The following is a 23831-nucleotide window of genomic DNA, read 5'->3' on the forward strand; positions in this document are numbered from 1 at the left end:
CCTCAATTTAAAAGTCACAGGTTATTTCCAAAGTATCTATATCTACAACTGAAAAGTTAAACATCCATCAGAAAATATTAGAACTTATATGCCATTGAACATTGTGAGAAATGTCCAAGTTGTTTTTTTTTTAAACTCCACAAAAAGTATATGTTTACTGGATAATTTCTCATTAATTCCATTTTATTATAAGAAGTTTGAAGTACATTAGTTAAATAATTTTAAATAAGATACATTTTCACTATTAAAATTTCTAAAAAATGAAGGTATCTTAGTCAATTGTAGTTTTCATTACTTTTGTCATAGACTGAAGATATTCCTGTGAATATTTTTGTTTTGTGCTGTTAGGCACTTGAGGATTCTATCAATCTGAGAACACTTTAAATTCTGTTTTACTTGTTTTAAAGCTGTCATTTGAATTAGTATCACAATACTAATGAAAATACTTGTTTCTAGTTCAAATTTCTAAAGAAAACTTTATTTTCTCTACCAGTTGTCAAGATTAACCATACAAGATTCCTTAATTATCATTTCTACAAGATGAGTTTATTTAGCAATGAAATTATACTTTTTGGTGTCCCAGCTAAATTAGAAGTCCCTAATTACAATCCCTATCTTAGATATTTTTCTTCCTTAATGGTACATAAAATAATGGACTCTTATAATACATAACATAATACATTTGATTAAATACAATATCTTGCAAACAGGCATTTGAGATGCCAGGTGACAAATTAAAGAAATGTTTCATAATTTAAAAAGTCAAATTAATTTGAAAAGAGTATTATAAAAGTACTTCAATTTTGTTAAATATATCAACAAACTTAATAATTATTAACAGCGATGTTTTATAGAGACAAACTCACAGGGATCACCATGTCAATCTGATTCTCCAAAAGAAATTACAAAACTCACATGAATTTCAAATTTCCAACCACTCACTGCCTCATCCATAAGAATTTTTGTGAAAGATATAGTTAACCCATCACGGAAAAAACGTTGACATGCTTCACTCTTAACATCAAGACCTAAGAAAAAAATGAAAAGTTCAAATAAACAAAATAAGAAAATAATTCTCTTAATTATATCATTAAAGATATACTGGCTGGCATGGCTCAGTGATTGAGCACTGACCTGTAAACAAGGAGGTCATTGAAATAGGATGAATTAAAATTCTAAGCAGGGTTACAGGCAGAACTTCCTTTTTTTATTATTAAAGAGCCAGAACTATGTGCACTTAGAGGTTATCTCGATGCTGGCCTTGAAAAACAATGCTGTTCTATCCAATTGAGAAGGTACACCTAGCATGGTATTGAGATTGTGGGCATATATGGTCTCTGGCCTACAAGATCAGACAGCTAAGCTTGAAATCTTCATCATTCTTCAAACGGGCTAAAGCAAACTAGAAAGCAACATTTTACCTAGGAAGAACAGTAGAAAATTCCAAACAAAGGTTTGTTGCAAAATAGTTTTTCTTCTCAGAACCTTTAAAAAGAACTACCTGCCTCTAAAGCCTCACAGTCGTGTAGGGTCCACCTGCGTGTGGTACTCTTGCGGCTGCCATGGCCAGATATTTCAATAAATTCTTGCCTCCGGTGGTCTTATTTTGAACCCAGGGTTCGATCCCACAACAGTCAAATTTGATTCCCGGTCAGGGCAGGCTCGGTCCCCAGTGTAGGGCATGCATGAGGTGGCCAATTGATGGTTCTCTCTCATCATTAATGTTTCTATCTTTCTCTTACTCTCTGAAACCAATAAAAACACTTTTTAAAATCAAGATAAATTGCCCTCGCTGGTGTGACTCATTGGAGTTTGATTCCAATGAAGGGCATGTATCCTGATTACAGGCTCCTACCCAGCCTGGTCCCTAATCAGGGCGCATATAGGAGGCAAAAAGTAAATGTGTTTCGCTCACATCAATATTTCTGTCTTTCCCTCCTCTAAATATCAATGGAATATGATTTTTTTTTAAAAAAGAAGAAAAAAGATACAAATTTTTACAACTCACAAATAGTACTAAAATTTTTGAAACAACACATGGCATTGTAAGAAATTAAAAGTAACTTACACTTAAAATATGTAGAGTCTGGAAAAAATGAAATGCCATATTCAGTGAGTTTTAGAAATACTGAGTTGTATTAAGCCACATCTGAAATGCCTCCAAATATAATACTGGACTTTCAACAAAGACAATTCGGAAAACAGAATAGTGAACCATTTTACTAAGAGAAAATAAAAAGTGACTATTCTAAAATTCCCTTTTACTGCCCTAACATGTTTGGCTCAGGGGTAGAGTCTGAAGGGTACCAGGTTAACTCTAGAAAAGGACACATGCCAAGTTGCAGCCTTGATCCCCAGGAGGGAATCTCAAGGAAGCAGCCAATCAATGACTCTCTCTCATCACTGATGTTCCTATCTCTCCTTCTCCCTTCCTTTCTGAAATCAATAAAAAAAAATATTTTAAAAAATATCAATAAAATTTAACTTCACTGTAAATTATCCATTTGCCACCAAATTTAAAAGATGAAAGCATCATTTATACCTAATTAGTCCTTTCACTTCTTGGTCTCTAAGCATTTTTAGTTCTTTCAAATTTCCTCTGATTTATGAAAATCAATAGTTTCATATGTCTTTATACAAAAAGAAAACTTTTAACTCTTCAGTGAAACTCAAAAATATGAAATGTATGCAATTTAGTATACAGTAAATTTGGGTTTTGATTATAAACTTATTGGTAGGATTTTCCTTAAAATACTTAAAATTCTGTTTCATCGTAACTATGGACCTTGAAAAAGAATGGGAAAAATTCCTGCTAGTTACATAAATTCACTGGCAATCCTATGAAAATACAGTTTCAATTTCTGCTCATCTTCTACATAGAACATATGCAGGTCATAATTCATTCATTAATGGATAAATTTGCAAAGAAAGTAAGTATGAGTATTGAAAAAACATTTATTAACTGGTAAGATTTTCAGTGACTAAATTGTGTTAATAAGGTTAAAATTTAATATAACAAAACATCCTTTAAAATTACCACATATAATTACTATTTATTAGTTAAGTGAAATTATCTCCTTTCCTACAGTGAGATTCAGTATCAAACTTCCTAAGATACTAAAAATATTAAAATATTTATTAATGACAGTACCATTCAATAAAAACATCTTACTAAATACACTCCATTTCAAGTTCTTATTTAATGACAAAGTAAATAAAATATTTATGCCCTTTATTTTAACTTGTAAGGCTTTGACCAAATAGAGAATATTACAAAAATTACTTATATACTACAAATATTCATCTGCACATAATATTACAAGTCATTGAAAAATAATTAATTCCAAAATAAACCTTTTATTTCTAGTCAACAATAAAAATACCAGGTTTACTATACTGGTTGCAAAATACATTAATTTTTCAAGAAAAAAACACACCACAGTTTACTTAAGTTTTTTTAAAAAATCAAACATGTAATATTGACAGTTTACATACTTTTTGTTAGTTAGGTTTACTTCCCTGTCAAGGCACATGCCATTCATTGTTTCAGGTTTCATCCCTAGGAGAAGACATGTAGGATGCAGTAGATCAATGCTTCTCTCTCTGTCCTTCTCCCTTCCAGTAAAAATATATTTTTTTAAAACTTATTTTAGGAAACTAGTTGAAAATTTGAAACTAGTTGAAAATAATGAAATAGAAATGTTCAATGAAACAAACAGATGAGGCTTCTGTTAGCATATTCAAATTTTCAACTAGTTTCCTAAAATAAGTTTTTTAAAAAGTATTTTTATTGGAAGGGAGAAGGACAGAGAGAGAGAAGCACCAATCTGCTGAATCTTACATGTCCCCTCCTAGGGATGGAACCTGAAACAATGGCATGTGCCCTGACAGCGAAGTAAACCCAACACTTCTTGATTCATGGGGAGAACCTGTAACTGGGTGACACCACCTGAACAAGTTCAAACATTTTTTACTGAAATTATTTTGAAAGTAGTGTATTTCTCAATTATAAACACGTTAAGTGCAAAAAAAGTAAACAGATGTATTTGAAGTTATACTGTCATGTAGTATTCTTTAGTAATACCATTTTTCATAACATTTTAAAATCAACTATAGAGAATGTTTTTCTTTTTTCTTTTTTTAACATATTTTATTGATTTTTTTACAGAAAGGAAGGGAGAAGGAGAAAGAGTTAGAAATATTGATGAGAGAGAAACATCAATCAGCTGCCTCCCTTATGGAATATTCCACAGCCAAAGTACAGGTCCTTGACCAGAATCAAACCTGGGAACTTTGAATTCACAGACTAATGCTCTATCCACAGAGCCAAATCGGTCAGGGCATTAGAAAAATGTTTTTCAACTTCTGAGAAAAAACTCTTTTGAAAACATAATGAAAGAGATCATGTGTCTTTAGGAATATGACAGAATTTGGATATTCTTAAAAACCCTCCAAAGTTTCTATTAACCTTTGCTTTCTATTAACCTTGCAAAGGTTAATATATAAGCATTACTAGGAAGTTTTAGTGAGGTAGCATAGTTTCTGCAATCATAATAACTTCCTACTAGAGAAAAGCAAAGCCGCAAGAACAATGCGGAAGTACATATGCAGCATACATTATGAAAAACATAGTAACCTATAAACTCACCTTTTTTACTAAGATCAATAGCAGCTTCTAAAAGCACTTCTAGTTCTCCTTTTGGCAAGACAGGAACCACCCAACGAGGCCTAAAAATTATTACAAAATAAAAGTATGGTGAATTGGTTGACTAAAAATCAAGTGGTATAAATAAGTTGCTTACTTACTTTTACTATAAAAAAGTGAATACAAATCAACCCTATCTACCTACACTAGCAAAAGAGAAAAATGCTAACTGACCTTACCTTTGCTATGCCCACAGTCAATCAGAGCAAGTATGCGAGGTTAATTTGCATACAGTGAGGGAGGACGGAGTGAAGACTGAAGATAGCATAGAAGGAAGAGGGAGACAAAGCAGAAAGCAAGGCAGCTGCCGTAGTAGTAGGCAGCGAGCAGGGCAGGGCGGGCAGTGCTTCACTTCCCAGTTGCCCGGCCCACCTCAGCAGGAGAGTTGGCAGCGAAATCTTCCTGCAATGGGTCCCTAGTATTATATATACACAATAACATTAATAAGAAGATTGACAACCTTTCTTTTTTGATTTTCTTAAGAAACAGGAGACAAATATCTGATTTCTCTTTTATAGGACATTTACCAATTTTTCCTGAAGATTAAGGACTCAAAAACAGTTCTAGATCAAAAGGCAATGTGACCATATCCAGAGCTAGTATTTCCCCAGTATCTTAAAACCTAACCACTATTTCCTAGAAAGAACTTTCTTCCATCTGTTCCTTATCTTTTATTAAAAACACAGAAATTTCCCCAAATACTTCTATTTTGATAAAGATACCTATTACAAATAATCTGTCAGACATAAATAGAAACTCATTTTTGTTGGTTTGAGTTCCACAAAAGGCTTATTTTTACTTTCTTGCCACTAAGAAGTTAATATGTCAGTTCTGCTTTCCTATTACAAGTATCTATACTACTAAAAGAGAAAAATGATAACTGACCTTATCTTCACTAAGCCCACAGCTAATCAGAGCGAGCATGCAACTTAACCCAACAAAGATGGCAGTTAATTTGCATACGCAGGCACTGAGCGGCCTGGGTCCTGGGTACACCCTCTGGATCCAGGCTGCTCCTAGCCTATAGGCCTGCACTTAAACCCTAAGCAGCAGGGGTCCCAGAACATCCTCTGGCAACTCCAAGCCCACAATGCTTGCAAATGCTCCAGCACTAAGCAGCAGTATGGATCCATGCCCCCAGCCCAGTGCCCACAACAGAGGGACTGGCTGCTGGTCTCTATGGTATGTGGAGATCCTGGCAGCCACTGCTGCATATGGTGCAGGGGTCCCTGCATTCCCCCCAGCTTGGTGCCCATGGTAGGGCTGGCTACTGGCCTTGGGGGCATTGGGCGATGGGGATGTCCACACACTGCCCCCAGCCACTTGTGAATGCTCTGGCACCAAGTGGTAGTTTAGGCCCATGCCCCCGACCTGGCACCCACAATAGGGGGATGGCTGCTAGCCTGGGGATAGGGGATGTTGGGAAACTGGGATGTTTTTCCTACTACTCCCCCAGTCCCTAGCAACTTCCAGGAGCTCTAACACCAAGCGGTAGTTCCCAACCTGTACACCCCCCATTAAGGGGATGGAGGCAACCACTGGGTGGCAGGGACATGCCCCTAGCTAGCCCAGTGGACAAAACACAGGGGCTGCATGAGCTGCAGAGGAAACACCTTTTTAAATACACACACACACACACACACACACACACACACACACATATATATATTATTGATTCTTTTTTTACAGAGTAGAGGGGAGAGACAGACAGTCAGAAATATTAGTGAGAAACAATTAGCTGCCTCCTGCACGCTCTCCAATGATGCGTCTCCAATGATGCCCTTAACAGAAATCAAACCTGGGACCCTTCAGTGTGCAGGCTCTTGGTCTATCCACTAAGCCAAAGCAGTTTGACAGTAAATATCTTTCTGACAGCTCATTGGCTAAGCTCCCTGTAGGCCACCACTTGCAATGTTCTTCGTAAGTTGGATCATAAGAATCCAAGAAGGTGGTCTAGGGTTTTTCCACCACACTCCTGGAGGGAAAAATGAAGGTCCACCACTGGAAGGGCTAAGAAATGTTATATCCTACCCTAGCTGGTTTGGCTCAGTGGATAGAGCCTCAGCCTGCTGGGTCCGGGTTTGATTCTGATTAAGGTTTGATACTCACTTTTCCTGGGTGCCCAAGTCTGGACTAATACAGGAGACAACAAATCAAAGTGTACCTCTCACATTGATGTTTCTCTCTTTCTCCCTCTCTTTTTCACACTCTCTAAAAATCAATGGAAACATATCTTCAGGTGAGGATTAAAAATAAAAAATAAAAAGAAATGTCATATCTTATGAAAGTTACATCTTGAAAATGCCTAAAAAAAAGTTGTCATTTTTCACAGTGAAAAGACTAAAGTACATGTTGATGAAAACACTTTGGCAACAATGGCTGCAGCAGCAGGATAATGGGGCTGGTGCCTTTCCTTGATCAGCCCAAACACCTGCATCCCTTAATCCCAGATTGGAGAAGGTGCAAACTGGGCTGAAGGACACCCGTCCCCCTTATGAATTTTGTGCACCGGGCCTCTAGTACCCTCATAAAATGAACCACTAGACAAATGATGGTTCTATATAAAATGATGTTGCTATATAAAAGCAACAATATAATCTGTTGCAATAAAGTGTCTGCTACAAAAAAAAAAAAAAAAAAAAAGGACATCCTAGATATAAGAAAATTCAACTAACACTTCTAGGAATCTATCAGAAATGCTTAAAAGGAATTCCCTACCTATATCTCTAGGCCAGAAACTTAAAAACCTAGCGTCACATAGTATCCTTAACTTGAAATCTTTATTGTTATTATCATTATCTTTCATTATCATTATTTTAAAAATCCACTAACAATTCCCTACATTAAGAACACTGAGTTATAAGGCATGTGGTAAGGACTAAAATATCAAAGCTATTAAGAATACATTAAGGAAGAGAATGTGAATCTTGGAAGCAAAGTGGGGAAGAATGGGTGGGTGGAAGGTAATCAACCAAAGGTTTTTTTTGTTTTTTTTTATATATATTGTATTGATTTTTTACAGAGAGGAAGAGAGAGGGATAGAGAGTTAGAAACATCGACGGGAGAGAATCATCAATCAGCTTCCTCTTGCACACCCCCTACTGGGGATGCCCTTGACAGGAATCGAACATGGGACCCTTCAGTTCCCAGGCCGATGCTCTATCCACTGAGCCAAACTGGTTTCAGCTCAACCAAAGATTTTATAGACATATATGCACACACTGTGGACACAGACAATAGAGGGGTAAAGATCTAGGTGGAGGACTATGAGGGGGCATTTGGAAGGGTCAATGGGAAAAGAGAGAAGAGACACATGTAACACTTTCAACAATAAAGAATCTATACTAATAAAAGCCTAGGTGGTTTTCACACCCTCATGCGCCACCCTGACGTTGCCACAAGATCACTGTCAGGGGAGGGAAGTTATGGGCAATTAGTCCAGTAGGAAGGGTAGTTGGAAGAGACCAGGCCTGCAAGGGAGAGTTGAGGAGGACTAGATCAGCAGGGGAGGGCAATTGAGGGTGATCAGGCCAGCATGGGAGGGCAGTTGTGGGGGACCAGGCCTGTAGGGAAGGGCAGTTTGGAGGAGGGGGGGACCAGGCTGGCAGGGGAGAGCAGTTGGAGCAATTGGGCTGGTAGGGGAGCAGTTAGGCATCAATCGGGATGGCAGAGGACTGGTTAGGGGCAATCAGTTTGGCCGTCAGAAGCGGTTAAGGGCAATCAAGCAGGTGAACAGTTAGGAGCCAGCATTCCCAGACTGCGGGATTGGGTCTAAACTCCCAATCAGACATCCCCCAAGAGGTCCCAGGTTTAAGATAGTACAAGCCAGGCTGAGGGATACCCTCCCCCTTGTACATGAATTTTGTGCATGGGGTTTATTTTAAAAAACACAGTAAGATTACTATGACAAGGCAGTTCACTCTTTACTCATTCACTACTAGTTGCAATACTGATAAGAGTAGTTTGCTATTCCAGGATTTTACCTCCATAAAGAAAAAAAAAATCACCACAAAAAAAATCTACCTGTTAATCATGTCATCCAATTTTGCCAAGTCATTATGTGGAAAGTCAGGTTCCTCATCTTCCTGTTGTGGTGGAGCATCACCTTGACCTTGTTCATCTGGAGGCATTGCTGGGGAATTCTCATTGGAGGAATCAGGTGGTAAAGTCTTAAAAATTAAAATATTCCAGACTTAAATTTTTATCACATATGTACAACATTTAGCAATTCAGATATCAATAAAAACTAGTGAAAAAATAATATTTTAATTATTAATAGAAGGTATATTTCTATATACTTAATAAAACTGGAATCACACTGCTTATCTTTTTTTTTGTTCAACATGTGAGAATTTTACCACATAATTAAGAATATTTTTTAAGCCAAAACCAGTTTGGCTCAGTGGTAGAGCATCAGTCTGCGGACTGAAAAGTCCCAGGTTTGATTCCAGTCAAGGGCATGTACCTTGGTTGCGGGCACATCCCCGGTAGGGGGTGTGCAAGAGGCAGCTGGTCGATGTTTCTCTCTCATCGACGTTTCTAGCTCTCTATCTCTCTCCCTTCCTCTCTGTAAAAAATCAATAAAATATATTTTAAAAATATTTTTTAAGTTAATAAATGGTTACATAGTATTGAATGAATTAACTAGTTAATTCATTTTTTGTAATGTTTACTGAAAATGAAATACAATTTTAATGAATTGTCTTAATTACACATACTTATGCAAAAGGGTGGGTAATGTAAGCAAAGAGATGAAATTCTACAGAAGAACAAAAAGAACTGCTAGAAATCAAAACCACTGTAGCAATAATGAATAATGCCTTTGATGGACTCATAAGAAACTAGACAAAACTGAAGACAGAAACTCTGAATTTAATGAAGATCATTAGGAACTTTCAACACTAAAATATAAAGAGAGAGAAAAAAGGACTGGAAAACAAAAAAACGAAAGGATCCAATAATTGTTGGTCAACTATAAAAGGTGTAAACACATGCATAGAAAAAATACCACACTACAAAAAAAGAGAAAAAAGATTTAAAACAATGACTCAGAATTTCCCCAAAATTAATAATAGATACCAAAGCACAGTACCAGGAAGTTCAGAGAACACCAAAGCCAGATAAATGACACCTACACCTATCATATTCAAACTGTAGAAAGTAAATAATAAAAATATTGAAAGAAACTACAGAAAAGTCACCTTACATGTACGTAAGTTTTATTTTGGACTTTTCCTAAGAATCAGTGAATGTCAATTTTTTTTTTTTTAAACAAAGAAATGCAGTGCAATATTTAAAGAGATGAGAGAAAATAACCACCAATTTAGAATTCTCAGAATTCTCTGCACCTGAAAATTATACTTCACAGTGAAGAGAAACTTCTCATATAAAACTAAATTGATTGCCAGTACATCTAGCTTTAAAAAAATAAATCTCTATTGTTGGAAGTATTACATATCTCCCCTTTTTTCCAACAGCAACTCCCACCAGCCTGCCTCACAAGGTTTGTGTTCATGGATTATAAATATTGCATACAAGATCTTTGGTTCATTACCTCCCACATACCATCCTTGCCCAACTTCTGTTTGAGATTCCGAACTATTTCATGCTTCCATGTCTCTGGATCCACTCCATTCATCAGTTTATTTTGTTGTACAGATTCCACGTATGAGTGTAATCATATACCTGTCTTTCTCAAACTGACTTATCTCACTTAGCATGTCCTTCTTCATGTCCTTCTATGCTGTCTCAAAGAGTAAGAGATTATCACACCTGCATAGTTTTTGATGGTGTACATATACCACTGCTTTTTTTTATCCACTTATCTACTGGTGGGCGCTTCGGCTGTTTCCAGAGCTTAGCTATTGTAAATTGTGGTTCTATGAACATAGGGGTGCGTACATCCTATTTGATTGGTGTTTGGGGATTCATAGGATACTAGAAGCTCAGTTCATGTAATTCTTGCACAGTGGGTAAGGGGTTCCTCAGATGGCCTACAACCTCTTGCAAATCCAGGACTGCTCAACGGCTAGCCTGCCTGCCTGTCTGCTCACCCCTAACCGCTCATCTGACTGCCTGCTCAATATGCATCAGTCAATAGTGACCAATCATTCCTCTATAATTGGTTGCTTAGGCATTTATTTATTTATTTATTTATTTATTTATTTATTTGGGGACCCTGTGGGGTATGTCCAAGTGGTTGCTTAGGTATTTATTTATTTATTTGTTTGTTTGTTTATTTATTTATTTAGGGACCCTGTGGGTATGTCCAAGTGCCAACTTAGGTTCAATATCTGCAGACCCAATAGATGGACTCATTAGAAACTAGACAAAACTGAAGACAGAAACTCTGAATTTAATGAAGATCATTAGAAACTTTCAACACTAAAATATAAAGAGAGAGAAAAAAAGACTGGAAAACAAAAAAACGAAAGCATCCAATAATTGTTGGATGTTTCTAGAGAGCTAGAAACGTCGATGAGAGAGAAACATCTTTTCACCAATAGAGTGAAAAATACTTGGGATCAGACCTAAACCAGCAGATGGACATCATTCTTGCAGTATGGGACACCTTATTCCTTATGTGCTGGATCCTTACCATTTGGCTAGCTATTCCTTAGCACTGCCACGGAAATGGGAGAGACTCCTACCACCACTGCTGTGCTCACTAGCTGTGAGCCCAGCTTCTGGCTGTGTGGCAGCACACATGGGGAAGTGCACTAACCATGAGGGGACAGCTCCTGTGTTGAGCGTCTGCCCTGGTGGTTAGGGTACATAATAATGACCTGTTGTTCCATTGTAACAGTTGCTTAGGATCCTATTATATAGATAGAATGGAATTACCTGACAGTCAATGTGCACAGTTGAGAAATCCTGGATTTCAAGAGGGAAGGCCAGGCCAAGGTATCCTAGGGGTTCACGATTAGGGCCAGCCAAGAAGGGACTAGGGGAGTACTCAAAGGCATGCCCAGCCCAACTCACTCAATCCTGATGGGCTGGACCCTAGCAATAAGCTAACCTACAGGATGGCGCATACACAGCCTAATGGTCAGAGCAAGTCATAGCAACTGGTCGACAGTCTGCCTACTGGTGTTCAGTGCATGTCATAGCAAATAGTTGAGTGGCCTTAGCCTAAATTAACATATTATTCTTTGACTGGTTGAATGGAAAAGCAGACTGCCATACACATAGCAAGCATATTAGGTTTTATTATGTAGAATATTCCTAGAAGTGAGATCACTGGACAAATGGTGGTTCCATATTTAATTTCTTTGAAGAAATTCCGTATTATTTTCCATAACGGTTGCACGAGTCTACATTCCCACCAGCAGGGAACTAAAGTCCTCTTTTCTCCACATCCTCACCAGCATTTGTCATTTGTAGCTTTGTTGATCATAATCATTCTGACAGCTGTAAGGTACTATCTCATTGTCATTTTAACTTGCATCTTTCTGATGATCAGTGATTTTGAGCATGCTTTCATGTTTCATGTTTCATGCTTTCATGTGCATGTCCTCTTTAGAAAAGTGTCTATATTAGTTTTTTGAACAATTCTTAATTGGATTGTTTGCCTTCCTTTTGTTAAGGTGTATAAGTTATTTACATATTTTGGATATAAACCTTTTATTAAATGTATCATTGCCAAATATGTTCTTCCTACAATGGCTCCCTTTTCTTTTAGTTGTGCAATACATTTGATGTATCGATAGTACATTTATTTATTTTCTCATTAACTTCATTTTCCTTTAATATATATTTTATTGATTTTTTGACAGAGAGGAAAGGAGAGGGATAGAAAGTTAGAAACGTTGATGAGAGAGAAACATTGATTCAGCTGCCTCTTGCACATTCCCTACTGGGATGTGCCCGCAACCAAGGTACATGCCCTTGACCGGAATCGAACCTGGAACCCTTCAGTCTGTAAGCCGACGCTCTATCTATGATCTTTGAATATACTGCTAGGTCGGATTTGCTAATATTTTATTGACAATTTTAGCATCTATGTTCATTAGTGATATTAGCCTATACTTCTTCTTTGCAATGCCTTTGTTTTTGAAATTAGGATAATGCTGTCCTCATTTAAAAAAAAAAAAAGTACTCTTTCATGTAGGGTGTTCGGTTTTTTTTTGTTTTGTTTTGTTTTTGAATAGTGTAAGTAATATAGATGTTAGTTATTTGAATTTTTTATAAAACTCAAACTCCCCTGTGAAGCTGACCAGATCCAGACTTTTGTTCTTTGGAAGTTTTTTGATTAGTCCATTTCAACAGTTGTTATTGGCACATTTAGGTTTTCTGCTTCTTTCTAATTCAGTTTTGGGAGATATTATTTCTCCAGAAATTTGCCTATTTTTTCCACATTGTCCAGTTTGTTAACATATTGTTCATAGTGTTGTTGTTGTTTTTTACAATTATTTGTATTTCTGTGATATCTGTCTGCTTTCATTTCTGAAATTCTCTCTCTTCTATATTAGTCTGGCTAATGGTTCATCAATTTAGTTTTTATTCTTTCAAAGAACCAACTCTGCTTCACTGATTTTTTTGTGTGTGTCTCTATATCATTTATCTATTCTCTAATACTCTTTACTTCCTTCTAATTACTCTGGATTTTTCTTGTTCTTTTTCTAGTTTAGTTGTAGAATTAAAGTTGACTTTCCTTGCATTTTTGAGGTAGGCATATAGTGCTCTGAACTTCATTCTCAGGACTGCTTTTGCTGTGTCCTAGATATTTTGCGTTGGTGTTTATTCATTTTCTGTTTGTTTTCAGAAAGATTTTTCTTTCTTTCTTGATCTCTGTTAACCCATTCCTTGGTTATTAACATGCTATTTAGTCTGTCCAGTGAAGTGAGCAGGGTGTTAAAATTCCCTACTATGACTGTATTGTCGATTTCTCCTTTAAAGTCTTCTTGAAGTTTTTAAAAATATATTTAAATGCTTTTATATTGGGTGCATACATACCTACCAAAGTTAATTACTCTTTTTTTTTTTTTTTTTTTTAATTGATTTTTTACAGAGAGGAAGAGAGAGAGACAGAGAGCCAGAAACGTCGATGAGAGAGAAACATCGACCAGCCGCCTCCTGCCCATCCCCTACCGGGGATGTGCCCACAGCCAATGTACATGCCCTTGACCGGAATCGAACCCGGGACCTTTCAGTCCGCAGACCGACGCTCTACCACTGAGCCAAACCGGTTTCGGCAGTTAATTACTCTTATTGGATCAATCCCTTTAGTATTATGTGGTGACCTTTGTTATCCCTTTGATGTCCTTCATTTTGAATATGAGTATTGTTGCTCCAGCTATTTTTTTCCCCCCATTTGCATGGAAAATTTTTTCCCAACCATTCACTCTCATTCTGTTTGTTTCTTCTGAAGTGTGCCTTTTTTAAACAACATATATTTGGGTCATATATTTGTATTCAATCAACTCTCAATTCTTTTTGATTGGATCACTTAAATCATTTATATTTAAGGTTATTATTAACTAGAGGCCTGATTATTGAAATCCGTGCTGGAGGTAAGGGTGTGTCCTCAGCTCAGCTTGCACCCTCTCCAATCTGGGACCCATGAGGGATGTCTGACTGCCCACTGAAGGCCGATCCCAGCAGCATTGCGCCTAAATGGGCAATTGGACATCCCTCTCACAAGCTGGCTCCCAACCACTTGCCTGTCTCTGCCTGATTTCCCCTAATCACTTCTACCTGCCAGCCTAATCAACCCCTAACCACTCCACTGCTAGCCTGATTGACATCTAACTGCTCCCCTACCAATCTGATTGGCCCTAACTGCCCTCTTCTGCTGTCCTGGTTCCCCTCTACTGCCCTCCCCTGCAGATCTGGTTACCCCCAACTACCTCCCCCTGCAGGCCAGGGTCCCACACTCAAACTGCCTTCCTCTGCTGGCCTCAATAAAATATATTTTAAAAATAAAAAATGTTGCCGAAACCGGTTCGGCTCAGTGGCAGAGCGTCGGTCTGAGGACTGAAGGGTCCCAGGTTTGATTCCGGTCAGGGGCATGTACGTTGGTTGCGGGCACATTCCCGGTAGGGGGTGTGCAAGAGGCAGCTGGTCAGTGTTTCTCTCTCATCGACGTTTCTAGCTCTCTATCTCTCTCCCTTCTTCTCTGTAAAAAATCAATAAAATATATTTAAATAAATAAATAAATAAATAAATAAATAAATAAATAAAATAAAAAATGTTTAGGTTCTTCATAGAGAAGGTTAGTGGCATACGTCAGAAACTTGAATCTATATAAACAAAGAAAAGCACCAGAGGAGAAGTTGAAAGTAAAATAGATAATTTGTATTTCTTATTCTTAAATAACATAATTTTTTCAAGATAATATAAGCAAGAAGGTATTCAATGATTAAAAACATTAGAGGAAGGAATTAGGAATAATTTGCCAATATAAGTCACTTAATCATGGAGCTGTACAGTGTTATAGTTCATATGTTACACACTCTAAGGCAACCACTAGAAATGTTTGAAAAAAGTGTTAATAAAAAGAAAAGAGAATGATAAAATTTTCTAATGAAACAAAAGCAGAAACGAAGTTAAAGATAAAAATGGGAATTTGGATAAAGTCTATAAATAGAAAAAAGTAACAAATAGGGAATGTATTATTGAAATTATTTCATCAATAAATTTTAAACATCAACAATTTAAATATACCATTTATGATGGAGTGGATCAAAAAGCAAAATCCAACTTAACGTTAATTAACTTAAAGCTTGTTTAAAAATTAGAAAAAAGGTGAATGTAGGTTAAAATTCAAAGGATAGAGAAATATTTAGAAATAAACCCATGAAAACAAATCAACTTATCTTTGAAAGGGAGCAAAGTCAAAACAATAGAGAAAAAATAGTCTTTCAGCTGCCTCTTGCACAACCCCTACTGGGGATGTGCCTGCAACCTATGCACATGCCGTTGACCAGAACTGAGCCCGGGACCTTTCAGTCCACAGGCTGATGCTCTATCCACTGAGCCAAACCAGTTTGGGCACCAATACCCTTTCTTGATAAAACTCTCAGCAAGGTAGGAATAGAAGGATCATTCCTCAACATAATAAAAGCCATATATGACAAACTCACTGCCAACATCATACTCAATGGGCAAACACTAAAACCATTTCCTCTAAGAACAGGAACAAGACAGGGATGCCCACTCTCACCACTTCTGTTCCACAGAGTGCTAGAAGAACTAGCCAAAACAATCAGACAAGATGAAATAAAAGGCATCCAAATTGGAAAAGAAGAAGTAAAACTGTCCTTGTTTGCAGGTGACATGATACAGTACATAGAAAACCCTAAAGACTCCATCAAAAACTTATTAGACTTAATAAATGAATTTGGCAGAGTAGCAGGATACAAAATGCCAAGAAATCTATGGCATTTCTATACACCAATAATGACTTACATAAATAGAGACTATAAAAGCAATCACATTTACCATCACACCAAAAAAATTAAGATACCTAGCAATAAACTTAACTAAGGAGGAAAAAGACCTATTCGCCAAAAACTACACAACTCTGAAAAAAGAGACAGAGGAAGACATAAATACCATATTTTTCGGACCATAAGACGCACTTTTTTCCCCCCAGAAGTGGGGGGGAAAAGTCCCTGCGTCTTATGGTCCAAATATAGCCTACACATATACTTTAAAAAAAAGTTTTTTTACTTGCCCGGCTCTGTGTGGTCTCTGTGTGCTTGCCCGGCTCTAAAATGGTTCTAAATGCTGCTGTTTACTTTACAGGGTTGATTACATGTGTTTATGACTGTGATGTTGGGTTTTAATGCACATAAAATATTTTAGGACACTATTTGTTTCAGAATCTTTTTTTCTTCATTTCCCTTCTCTAAAAACTGGTGCGTCTTATGGTCCGGAGCGTCTTATCGTCCGAAAAATACGGTAGATGGAAGAACATACTATGTTCATGGACTGGCAGAACCAACATCATCAAAGTGTCCATACTACGAAAGCAATCTAATATCAATGAACTTCCCACTAAAATACCAACAGCATATTTCACAGACCTAAAACAAACTTTCCAAAAATTCATCTGGAATAAAAAAAATACCCCAAATAGCTACAGCAATCCTGAGAAAGAAAAACAAAGTAGGAGGAATCTTAATGCCAGATCTTAATACCAGATATCAAGCTATATTATTGTACAAAGTCACTGTTCTCAAAACTGCCTGGTACTGTCACAAGAACAGACATATAGATCAATGAAATAGAATAGAGAACCCAGAAATCGATTCAAATTGCTATGCTAAATTAATATTTGATAAAGGAGGCATGAACATACATACAATGGAGTCAAGACAGTCTCTTCAATAAATGGTGTTGCGAAAATTGAATACGTGCAAAAAAAATGAAACTAGATCACAACTTACACGATACACAAAAATAAACTCAAAATGGATCAAAGTCTTAAACATAAGAAGAGAAACCATAAAAATCTTAGAGAAATCTATAGAAGAAAAATCTCTGACATAAGCCAAAAGAACTTCACTGATACTGCTCCTAGGGCAATAGAAACTAAAGAGAAAATAAACAAATAGAACTACATCAAAATAAAAAAAACTTTGAACACAGGAAACCATCAATAAAACAACAAGAAAGCCCACAGCATGGGAAAACAAAATATCTTCACTAAAAAGTAGCCAAAACCAGTTTGGCTCAGTGGGTAGAACATCGAACTGTGGACTAAAGGGTCTCAGGTTCGATTCCGCTCAAGAGCATGTACCTTGGTAGCAGGCACATCCCCAGTGGAGGTGTGCAGGAGGCAGCTGATGGATTTTTCTAACTTTCTATCCCTCTCCTTTCCTCTCTGTAAAAAGTCAATAAAAGTATATTTCTTAAAAATGAACAAAATTCCTATACAGACACTTTACAAAGAGGATATACAGATGGCAAGTGAGTATATGAAAAGTTGTTCAACATGTCATCAGAAAACTGCAAAATGAAAAACACAATGAGATTTCACACATATCTGTTAGAATGGCCAAAATCTAAAACCCTTACATACCAAATGTAGGACAAGATGTGCAGCAACAGGAATTCTCATTCATTGTTCGTGGGAAACTAAAATGGTACAGTGACCATACTTACCTGGCAGGGGAGATACCTTGATCATAAAAGTTTGGCAGTTTCTTAAAAAACTAAACAAACTTTAATCTAGTAAACACACGCAGAAGAGTTTATTTAAATAACTGAAAACTATGTTCTCAAAAAACCTGAATATGGATAGATGTTTATATCAACTTCATTCAAAATACCAAAACTTGGAAGAAACAATGAACCAAAATATTTTTAAAACATATAAAGAAAGAAAAAAAAAACTTTTTAAAGAAAGATATCAAACTATGAAAACAGAGAAAAGCTTTAAGTGCACAAGATTAACTGAAAAAAAGCCAATCTGAAAATGCTACTTTCTGATTCCAAATATATTATTTTCTGGAAAAAGCAAAACTATAAAGCCTAGTAAAGAAACAAAATGATGTGTAATATAAACTACAGCTTGTGTGATAATTATGGCCAATGTAATTTCTTTCACTGATTTTAACTTACACTCTAGTGGAGGAGGATAAATGATAAGGGGCAGGCATATGGAAACTCTGTACTTTCTGCTCAACTCTATTGTGAACCTAAAAACTAAAAAGCCTATGAAAAATGGACTGGCTTGCATAGCTTTGTGACTCATGGAGGTCACGGGTTGGATTTTGAGTCAGAGCATATGTCCAGGTTGCATGCCAGAGGCAGCCGACTTTTGTTTCTCTCATCAATATTTCTATCTTTCTGTCCCTCTCACTTCTTCTAAGAAAAAAAAAAAAAAAATCATTTTAAAAATAAAACAAGAGAACAATTTAAAATCATTGGATTTAGGGTAATTTATAAAAGACAACATAAATATTAAGTGCTTTAAAAATAAGGATAGGCAGAAACCGGTTTGGCTCAGTGGTAGAGCATCAGTCTGCAGACTGAAAGGTCCCAGGTTCGATTCCAGTCAGGGGCATGTACGTTGGTTGCAGGCACATCCCCGGTAGGGGGTGTGCAAGAGGCAGCTGGTCGATGTTTCTCTCTCATCGACGTTTCTAGCTCTCTATCTCTCTCCCTTCCTCTCTGTAAAATAGCAATAAAATATATATATAAAAAATATATATATAAGGATAGAAAAAGACCTACCTCAAACAATAACCCTCCTTCCTCACCTAAAATGTACTAGAGTTATACTAACTCAAAAATACACAGAGTTAGATTTACAATTGTCAGTATACAAAACACAATTTATTCATGTGTTATTTATTTGCATTACAACTATAAACTTCTTTATAGAACTATAAAGTAAGTTTATGATCAATAATATATGTAACATCTTTTTTTTTATATGTTTTATTGATTTTTTTTTTTACAGAGAAGAGAGAGAGTTAGAAACATCGATGAGAGAGTCATCGATCAGCTGCCTCTTGCACGCCCCCTACTGGGGATGTACCCGCGACCAAGGTACATACCCTTGACCGGAATTGAACCCAGGACCCTTCAGTCCACAGGCCAGCGCTCTATCCACTGAGCCAAACGGGTTTCGGCTATATGTGACATCTTAAGGTAACAAGAATAACTGAAGATTAAAGAGATCTCTACTTAGTTAGTAGTCCAATCACACAAAAAATAAATAAAACAATATTTTCAATTTGTATGCGTCTTATAAGTTAAAAATATATCTAGCGAGAATTACTAAAACAGTTTATTGGGTAAGTCCACAATTCCAGGTAATGATTAACCAATGTTTTCACTTGTAATAAAACACCTGATTTATTTACTTATTTATTTACTTCGTTTAAAACTAGAGGTCCAGGGTATGAAATTCAGCAATCAGGGGTACAAGGAAAAGGGGGATGGGGGGAGGAACTCGGGCAAGCGCGGGCAGTCAGTGAGCCTTCGGGGAATGTCTGACTGCTAGAGGGGGCCTAAGACAGCAGTCAAACATCATTAGTGCTGGAGAGGCTCCAGCCACCACCACTACACTCAACAGCCCTAAGACTGGCTTAGGGCTTCTGGCTGAGCCGCCCTCCCCTGGTGAAAGTTTACTGACCACTTGGGAGGGTGGGGGGGAGCAGCTCCTGTGTTGAGCATCTGCCCCATGGTAATCAGTGCAGACAGCAACTAGTCATTCTGCCATTTGGATTATTTGCATAACAGCCTTTTATTATATAGGATATATTTTTAATGATTTCAAGGAAGAAGGGAGAGGCAGAGAGATAGAAACATGAATTATCAGAGAGTATCACTAATCAGCTGCCTCCTGCATGCCCCCTACAAAGACTAAGCCACAACTCAGGCAAGTGCCCTTGACTGGAATTGAACCCGGAACCCTTAAGATTACAGACAGATTCACTATCCACTGAGCAAAACTGGCAAGGCAAAACCAGCTGATTTAAAACAGAACAAAACAAGGCAACTTGGGACATATGAAAAGTATAAGCAAACTGCAAATAACTCAAATAACTAACATATATAATAAATGCAACATTATCTACAACAATAAAAGCAAATATGCTAATAAGACCAAACATCCTTCCAGATGAAGCCAGGCTGTGAGAGAAGCCCAAGTCCTGGTGGCCAGAGGGAAGCCCAGATCCTGGGTGCCTGCTGGTGAATGAAAGGAAGCCTGAGTTCCAGCGGATAGAGGAATGTCCAGTTCCCAGGTGCCAAAGGGAAGCTGGTGCTGATAGCTAGGGAAAGGAAGGCCTACTCTTGCACAAATTTTGTGCATCAGGCCTATGGTCCTATATAACAAAAGGCTAATATGCAAATTGTCCTCTTGGCGTGGACTTCAACTAAGGGCTATCAGGGGCAAATGGCTGGACCACACCTGTACACAAATTCATGCATCAGGCCTCTAGTAATATATAATTTTTCTTCAAGTACTTAATAAATTAAAATATGCTGGGCAATGCCTCAATAAATTCTCAAGTAATAACATCATAAAAAAAAAAAAAAAGTCTTTGTCCACAAAGAATTTGAGTAGAAAATCTTCCAATTGCTTAAAAATGAAGCACGTTATAATTTGAAGGAAAAAAAAATTAATATCAAAGAAGAATGAGAGCACAAATATTGAAAGACGTTAACTAAATGACAGGAGACAGAAAACACATCAAAAGTCATGGGATGTGCCGAAACCGGTTTGGCCTGCAAACTGAAAGGTCCCAGGTTCGATTCCAGTCAAGGGCATGTTCCATAGGTTGTGGCACATCCCCAGTAGAGGATGTGCAAGAGGCAAATGGCAAACTCTCATCGACGTTTCTAGCTCTCTATCTCTCTCCCTTCCTTTCTGTAAAAAATCAATAAAATATATTTAAAAAAAAAAGTCATGGAATGTAATTTGGCAAGACTTACAGTATTTAAAAAATACAAAAACAAAAAGCTATACAATTAATTATCTAAATTTCCATATCAAGAAATCAGAAAATAACAAACCAAACCCAAAGGAGTGAATAAAGATTAAAAGTAACATATACAAATGAAAATATAAAACAAAGAGACTACTTTGCAAAATGTAATAAAATTGATTAAACCTCCATAAAACTGACCTCGAAAAAGTAAAAATAACAAAATCAGAAATAAAGGAGGACTAACATTAAGCCTTTTACAATTATTTCCCACTTATCATATACAAATATTTCCAAAAGAGAAAAAGATTTCCACACCTGCATGCATAAAACATTGACACTAAAATCTATGTAAAGTCCTTTACATATATTATTTAATATATCTTCATTTTCATGATACAAGAAACAAGGCTTAATGATTATATTATTTAGTCAGAATCATAAGGTTAGTGTGCTCATAACTAAAGGGTACAATGACTGCTATGTTTTTTTGCCCTCAAATTCAAACACAAGGTCTTACATACAAAAAACAAAACAAAACAGAAGTACACTCTCAAGCATGTACAATAGGTTGCAAAGAGTTTCAATAACTATTAAGTGTAATTTATAATAGCAATGGCATTTATGATAACTTTACAAATTATTAAGGGTGTGTGATACTGTTTAGCACCCAAAATAATAAAGCCTTAATATCCTACCTGATTCTGCTGGAAAGAAGACGGAGACTGTCCATCAGGAGTATGGCCCTGGCTGTCATCCCCTCCTATTGGAGAGCCACAATGTTTTGTGGCTGTCATACTGGACACAAAACAGATCTTTGCTACTTGATCTGTTTATTTGTTTGTTGTAAAAGAAGAAATTATAGTCCACTTATAGAAGACAAAATACCAGCATATGTCAGCCTTAAAAATCTCCAACTCAAGGGCAGACCATCCTGCAAAGATCATTTCATAACCTAAAAGCAAAAAAAATAAGGTATGCATTTTTAAATATAAAATATAAATGAGGCATTCCAATTATATGTATGGTAACAGCACCAGAATTTATATGCTATAAACTCAATTTAAATTCATATTGTTATACCAACTGTTATAATAAAACATAGAAGTACAGTCTTAGTACTATTTCTAACTTAAGAGGAAATTTAAGGTTCTTAGTACTCATTATTTACTCAGAATATATAATATGACTATCAAATGCTGCCTAAAATACTGTGAAAATATAAATAAATACTCAAAAGTAGGATAAAGATTTCTTTTAATAAGTTAAATCAAAAATGAAATTCAAAGAAAAACTCTGATTTTTTTTAAGAATATGATTAAGCCAAAACCGGTTTGGCTCAGTGGATAGAGAGCTGGCCTGCGGACTGAAGGGTCCCTGGTTCGATCCCGTCAAGGGCATGTACCTTGGTTGCGGGCACATCCCCAGTAGGGGGTGTGCAGGAAGCAGCTGATCGGTGATTCTCTCTCATCGATGTTTCTAACTCTCTATCCCTCTCCTTTCCTCTCTGTAAAAAAAATCAATAAAATATAAAATAAAATAAAGAATACGATTAATACTAAATACTTTTTGAAAATTCCATACACATATCCAAATAGTCCCCCTGAAAATCACACTGTCTCTGCTTCACTTTTTAAAAATATATATATTTTATTGAATTTTACAGAGAGGAAGGGAGAGGGATATAGAGTTAGAAATATCGATGAGAGAAAATCATCAATCAGCTGCCTCTTGCACACCCGCTATTGGGGATGTGCCGCAACCAAGGTACATGCCCTTGACCGAAATCAAACCAGGGACCCTTCAGTCCGCAGCCCAGCGCTCTATCCACTGAGCCAAACCAGTTTCGGCGCTGCTTCATTTTTATTTTCTGTACTAGAGAACCACTGCACAAAGAATTTTGTGCAATAGGCCTTCCTTCTCTTGGCTTCCAGCACCGGTTTTCCTCCAGCAACCAGGACCCAGGCCTTAACTCCAGCCAGAGTCTGTGCCTTCACTGCAGACTCCGGGAGTCTGCCATCTTCATCTTTGCTGAAGCTGGAGTGTAGTTCCTGTAGATCCCTTCGGCCCCCCCACCCTTCCTTTCATAGCAGGCATCCTGTCCAGCCTGACCATGAATCTCTCTCACCATTGATGTTTCTATCTCTCTATCCCTTTTCCTTCCTCTCTGAAATCAATAAAAATAAATTTTAAAAAATATATAAAAACAAAGAGGACTCAAATAAATAAAATCAGAAATTAAAATGGAGAAATTAAAATTAAGATTTGACCCAGTAATCCCACTCCTAGGAATATATCCCAAGAAACTAGAAACACCAATCGAAAGGATATATGCACCCTATGTTCATAACAGCACAATTTACAATACCTAGGACTTGGAAACAGCCTAGGTAACCATCAACAGATGACTGGTTCAAAAACTATGGTACATCTACACAATGGAATGTTATGCTGCCATAAAGAAGAAGGAATTCTCATCATTTGCAGCAACCTGGATGGAATTGGAGAATATCATGCTGAGTGAAATACCGTAAGCCAATCAATGAAAGAGAAACACCACATTTATGGATAATAAACACTCATTCATTTATGGATAATAAAAAACATTATAAACTGACAAACCAAAAGATAGATAAAGAGACAGTAAAGCAGTCAAAACCGGTATGGCTCAATGGATAGAGCATCGGCTTGTGGACTTAAGGGTCCCGGGTTCAATTACAGTCAAGGGCATGTACCTT

General features: G+C 36.9%; 1 protein-coding gene across 7 annotated transcripts in view; it reads right to left on the reverse strand.

Moving 5' to 3' along the window:
• Positions 1-23831, reverse strand: part of LOC118712127 (probable ubiquitin carboxyl-terminal hydrolase FAF-X) — a 186960-nt gene that overhangs the window by 154078 nt on the left and 9051 nt on the right. For 6 of the 7 annotated variants that reach the window (XM_045577120.1, XM_036425631.2, XM_036425632.2 and 3 more), the window contains exons 2-5: positions 21792-22048; positions 8729-8874; positions 4649-4728; positions 916-1028 (exon numbers count right to left, since the gene is read on the reverse strand). In XM_045577120.1, coding sequence (XP_045433076.1) covers positions 916-1028; positions 4649-4728; positions 8729-8874; positions 21792-21890 — 438 coding nt within the window. In that variant the 5' untranslated portion in view covers positions 21891-22048. The remainder of the gene's footprint in view (positions 1-915; positions 1029-4648; positions 4729-8728; positions 8875-21791; positions 22049-23831) is intronic. The other variant, XM_045577118.1, reaches the window with a different exon arrangement.

This window comes from Pipistrellus kuhlii, unplaced genomic scaffold, assembly GCF_014108245.1.
Source record: "Pipistrellus kuhlii isolate mPipKuh1 unplaced genomic scaffold, mPipKuh1.p scaffold_m20_p_83, whole genome shotgun sequence".
NCBI classification, from domain to species: Eukaryota; Metazoa; Chordata; class Mammalia; order Chiroptera; family Vespertilionidae; genus Pipistrellus; species Pipistrellus kuhlii.